Raw genomic sequence first — 5,888 nt, 5'->3', positions numbered from 1 at the left:
AAACACATAACAGGTCTTATTATTACTGGATTTAACATCAGTAGACTTAGACAGCGACCGGTCACATAGGAATTGTATCTTTGAGCACAGATAGCATTGGCATATTTTAGATGTCCAATTTAAGCAACTTGCAAAGCGAGAGATCAACCTCCACTCTTCAGGTCTGTGGCAGGGGTCTTTGTATAGGTGTCACGTAAAGCATTTGACTGTGACATCCTGGGTTCTATGAATGATTTAAACACTCAAGGGATTGGAAATGCCTTTCTTTTGTCGCCACAATATCGCCATCGCTGAATCCCTGGGAGGACGCTATCTCACTCAGCGTCTCCGGAGCATTCCAGATTTCCATTTATTTATTTAAGGAGGAAATAGAAGGACATTTCAACGGGTCACTAATTTCATTTCAACATGTACCGGTGGCATTAGCCCTGAGCAGATATTTCAGAGGAACACAAAATCAATGTTGAGATTCTATTGGGAATAGCCCTAGAACCCATTAGCAACTTTGACCGATAGGTCAGGTAAAGTAATAGCTAGATAAATGTTTTATTACAGATTTGCAAACCGACTTAATGGGGGGGCTAGTACCTGTGCAGCCATGCATGGAAAATATTCATCATTAGATTCTATTGCTGTAATGAACACAAATCTCTCCGTGGCCAAGGCCTCTGGTTCTCTATATGCAATCTGTTAAAGGTGGGTCTTTCTAACTGGGCCTCAGAGGAGACAAAGGGCTGCATCTGTGCTTCCCTGGGGGCGAGACTGTGAAGATGTTATCACTTCAAATTAATGGTTTGCTATGCTAATTGTATTTTACATGACATCATATGTGGCTGGGATGTGCTGTGTTATAGTTCATCTGTTTTTTTAAATAAATAAACCACCTTCATATAAGAGTACTTACAAACAGTAGCTGCAGTTGTGCCTATGACAACATCATTGCAGCTCAGTCCGTGTCATTACACTTTCAGGTCCGGTGGTGCAGAAACACTTTGTAGACAATAATATAAAAGCATAAAGAATATAATCCTTTATGCTTTTCATCTTATAATTGACAAATGTTTATGTTTTTCTTTATAAAATGTCATACTCCTTGTCCTCCATTATTGCTTCCCTACTTGTTTTGTGACTAGCTATTTACTTTTATTTAACTGAAATCCCAAGTGCAAATGAGGCACTAAGCGATGCGAGAGACAAGCTGTACCCCCGCGTGCGACCGGCAACCACTGGAATCATTACTTTAGGCAACATTACTATTCACACTGACCTACTACCCCTGTTCCCTACTGACATAAATAATTAGTGGACTATCTGTAGTTATTTTTCACATTTAAGTTGTGTTTCTGAAGAAGACTCTACACATTTTCATTGATTAAACAGTATCCGTTTAGAACAAGTTCTGATGTTTATCCCTGAGTGAACATATGTCACATTTAGAATTAGTTTCAGCCCTCTGTTCACACAGCACTCACGCCATTCTGTGCCGGTCAGAGTGCTACTTTTCTGAATGGAAGCCAGACAGACTGAGAGCTCCCACACACTGCGAAGGGCGGCTCCTGTTTCCAGCTCCGTCTCCAAGGGGACCACCAAGCCCACCAATCACATCGCTCAGCACGGCGGAGCGGGGAATTCAATTTCTTAAAGCTGTAGTGTCCGTTTTAAAGGAGGCGTTGGGAAAGAAAGTTCAGTGAAAACAGGGTCAGTAAAGCACCTCCACAATGCAGTTTAAAAGTTTCCTTTTTTTCCTTTTTATTAAATGTGAATTCACATGTTAGTTTGAGCCCATCCAATACAGATGATCTGCCTACATACAAAATAGGCATCAATCTGTCATCACATCGTTTGCAAACGTAACAAATAACACATTTGTGTACATATATTCACAAACTGAAAGGACAGTCGATGGTGGTAGGTACTTATTTATTAAAGATGAGTCAAAGACAGTTTCACACTTGGAATGTGAAGTAACTACTGCCTAGAACTTCCAACAAAATGTCTTGGTAATAATTAGGTCATATTCCAAAACCTTTTTATCAAACAGACTTCATATGTCCCAAGACCCACATAAAAATAAACAATATCTGCTTTTTTTAAGTGCAAGAAATAAAAATTACAGGTTTATGGTTAATGTTTAAAAAAAGAAGGCAGTCTTCAGTTTTAAAATAAAGTTTCATTTCATGAAACAGGACTATGGAATGTTCTTTTTTGCTTGCTTGTCAAACTAATGCCAGACCACCACTGGATCAGACTATGCCCTTCTGCAGAACTCTGTTTTCCCTAATTTACAGTCAGATTCCGTTTGGAGTCAGATATGCCCATTATGTGTCAAATTACATTCAAATCGTGATAATCAATCTGTTTATATAGTATGCATCACACCATGAGGCCATATTATATTGTTTTGTATCAGTTCCAGCTGATTTGTTTATTTTTCTGCCTGGACAGGCTTCAGCATCATAACATGAAATGATGTTGACAGTGCACAAGTCTGTTTTTCCATCACTTGCTACAATTGTTGATGGTCTGAATCTTAAGAGTATATATTGCACAAAAAAATGAGAGGGGGAAAACAGTATGTGCCATAAAAAATACCAAAATCCAGTTTCACACCTGCGATTGGGACCCATCCACATATCACGAGTATGATATACATAAACTCCTAACTTTACTATATTACAGTACATATACAATCTTGAAACTAGTTCCAGCTCTGAGGTATGTGTTCCCCATGATGCCATTGTATCGTCTACAAATACTCAACAAATCTGCTCTACAACTGTACAAAACCTAGTTTGAAATCACAAGGCATTTTTGATGCAAGTTTTAATTTAACTTAATCCTTAAAACCAGGACTCCCTTGCATGCTAAAAACAAATGATAAAGGGAAGAAGTGCCTGAAACTCACTGAAAGCACAGTAAGAACATTCCCTTTTAACTGTACAAAAATATGCCTGAAAATATCTTACTTTTCTTTTAAAAAGATGAGGTCTGTTATGTATCAAAATGTTTCCTCCACACCTGTAGTCTGCAGAGGTTTAGGCTGCTTAAGTTACCAAACCAGGAGGTAAACTGAATCAGTTACAAAAAACAAACAAACATTTGCGGCATTTAGAAATTACATAAACCGTTGTAAAGTAACATCCTGAACATATTGTCAGTTCACAGATTTGCTTTGAGTCAGTCCACAGTCCGTTTTTAAGCTCCCTGCAGTTTTGTTTTTAAGAGGATAAGATGCATAGAAGTTCACGTATTTTTCCCTTTGTGGTCCGTTTAAGCTGAACCGTAAATGCAGACCTACTGGGAAAAAATCCATAAAACCCTGTCATGCTGCCAGAAAAAAACGTCTGCAGACTTTGCTTTTTTTTGCTACCAGCTTCATAAGCATCTCATTCCTCAAACCTCACCTCGCCTCCTGGTCCTCCACCACCCTACAGGACCCTTTAGAAAACCCAAAGGAGGCAGGGCTAGGGACAACTTGACCAGGACACATATATAATTTACTTTCTCCCTTCTCTGTTATTACTAAAGGAACTTTTTTTTCTCAATTCAGTATGTGAAGACCAGGTCGGAAAAGTTCGCCTCCAGCCAGTCCCCGGCAATCATCTCACTGAGTTCTGGCGTGCAATAGTCTGGGAATTCAAAGTGAGAGCCCAGGCTGCCCTCACTGAAAGAGTCCAGGTCCTTATCCACAAGAGACAGGGAGAGGTTTCCTGAATTGGGGTTGCCCAGCTCCGAGCCTGGGGCGCTGGGGGCGAAATTTAAACTAAAGTCAAACAGCAAATCGTCCGCTTCCTCGCCGGAAGAGGAGCTGCTGGAGGAGGAGGATGTAGAGACCGACCTGGAGGATGCTGGTGAGACAGAAGCAGCGTGCAATGTGCTCTGCTTGGTAATGTTTTTGATATTATAAAACAGTCTGTTGTTGTTCCGCACTTCTTCGTACATGCTCGTGCCCTCGGACTCGGCCGAGGAGCTCAAAGTTGGGCTCGCGGGAACTTTGGCTACGTTGTACGGCCTCAGCCTCTCCTCGTCCCTCGCCTTAATCCCCATCCGGTAGTCCTCTTCGTACTCGTCGTCATCGTCCTCATCGGTGAGCTCACTTTTCACAATCTTTGTAACTTTGAAGCTGGGAAACACACAGTCCTCACTGTAGCTGTGAGAAGACTTGGAGCCAATCTTAGTCTTTATCTTTGAACACTTCTTGCTGGGAGTCTTTGTAATTTTACCGCACTTCTCCGGAGACGGTGCTGATGATTTTGAACTGTCGAGCTTTGGTTTTTTCTTGGGTCTGTACTTGTAGTCGGGATAGTCAGCCATGTGTTTTAGCCGCAGCCTCTCTGCTTCTCTGATAAACGGGATCTTTTCGCTGTCCTTGAGCATCTTCCACCTCTTTCCGAGGCGCTTGGAAATCTCCGCGTTGTGCATGTCCGGTGACTGCTCCATAATCTTTCTCCTCTCGATTTTGGACCACACCATAAACGCATTCATGGGTCTCTTGATGTGACCGGTTGCCGTCTTGCACCAGTCCGGGTTTATCGGCACGGGGCTGCATGCCATAAATTCACTCTCCTCGGAGTCGGTAGCCTCCCTTGACATGCTCCCGTCCGTCTCGCTGTTGTCTGTGTGCTGCACCATTGTCCTCTGTTTCAAGTCACTTTGTGTCCGGACTTGTGCTGCCCGTGTCTATCAGCCAACACGGCTCAGCTCTGAGTGTTGCGCCGGTTCTTCCACGTCCACTGCGTTATGTATAGTCTCAAGCTCTGCACTCTTTTTCCAGAGTTACAAACTGCCTTCTTAACTAGTTATCAGGTTTTTCACGTCCACTACGTCACACACAGCCATCCAATCAGCTCCCTTCTACTCCGCCCAGCAGACTCCATCCAAGACTCCCCCTAACCCTTTTATTCCTCCCCTCCCGAGCTCTCATTGGAGTGGAGGTGGGGATTTGTGGTACACAGTGTCTGGGGCAACACGCCGGGGCGAGACAGGCATATTAAACACACAGTTAGCACTCTGCGCTCCTGAGACACACACCACGCACCAAAGCTCACATAAGACTTCGGTCTATAGTCTTATTTTAAAAAGTGAAGAAAAAAACACACGAAAGAACACATTGGCTTCCTCAGGCAGACGCCCTGTGCAAATGTGTCTGGAGGAAAAGATGTAGATGTATGTCATTTTTTTCTCCCTCCCTCAGGTTGGGAACTGAAGGTGGCGCTTGGACACTGTTGCAGGCGCGTGGATGCGTCGGTGGCCTGCCTGTCTGCTGTAGAAGGATGCATTTTAGCAGCTGGTAATGGCTTTAGAGGAAGACTCGATGCCATCATTAGCAGTGGTAATACCTTGTGCATTTCAGAGATAATTTAGAGGGGCTAAGTATTTTTTGGCACGAGTTGTTTCCTGTTTCTTTCCATGCCTGCATTTGAATGAAGGAACTAGGTCAGTAGTACACTCTGCTTAGTAAATCTTGTTTGTTGTGTGTAAGCACCCAAAACACATCTGCAGCATCCCAAATAGACCCATACTGACACGCATTTTGCCTCTAAGAAACACGTTTTTTTTTCACACAAAAATCAAATGTATAATAATATAAAAACCAGTTCCCTATAAAAAATAAATCTGAATTTTGAACAGAAACACATGCTTTGATTTCTTATCCATTTGGATTAATGTTCTTGTACTACAACATAAAGCATGCAAGCAAAGTAATAACACTCATTCAGATGGCTACATTTGGCTGTGCAGCCTTGAGTTGAGCCCATACTGCCAGGCGTGGATGGAAGGCTCCCTGCTGAGTTTGCTGTGTCAAGAGGCAATGTAGCATCGAGCTGGCGTCTCCTGCAGCCTCCTCCCCCTGGCTCTGGGTGGTAGCCAGCAGTGCTATTGGAGGC

At 42.8% G+C, this 5,888-nt stretch overlaps 1 protein-coding gene across 1 annotated transcript; it reads right to left on the bottom strand.

Annotated features, from left to right (window-relative positions):
- Nucleotides 1–1,724: 1,724 nt before the first annotated feature.
- Nucleotides 1,725–4,793, bottom strand: sox11a (SRY-box transcription factor 11a). The gene has a single exon (XM_034112243.1). It carries the CDS (start codon nucleotides 4,630–4,632, stop codon nucleotides 3,547–3,549), a length of 1,086 nt encoding a protein of 361 aa, XP_033968134.1. The 5' UTR covers nucleotides 4,633–4,793; the 3' UTR covers nucleotides 1,725–3,546.
- Between the last annotated feature and the right edge of the window lie 1,095 nt (nucleotides 4,794–5,888).

This window comes from Pseudochaenichthys georgianus, chromosome 22 (genome assembly GCF_902827115.2).
Source record: "Pseudochaenichthys georgianus chromosome 22, fPseGeo1.2, whole genome shotgun sequence".
NCBI classification, from domain to species: Eukaryota; Metazoa; Chordata; class Actinopteri; order Perciformes; family Channichthyidae; genus Pseudochaenichthys; species Pseudochaenichthys georgianus.
This window is presented reverse-complemented; position numbering and strand designations above follow the sequence as displayed.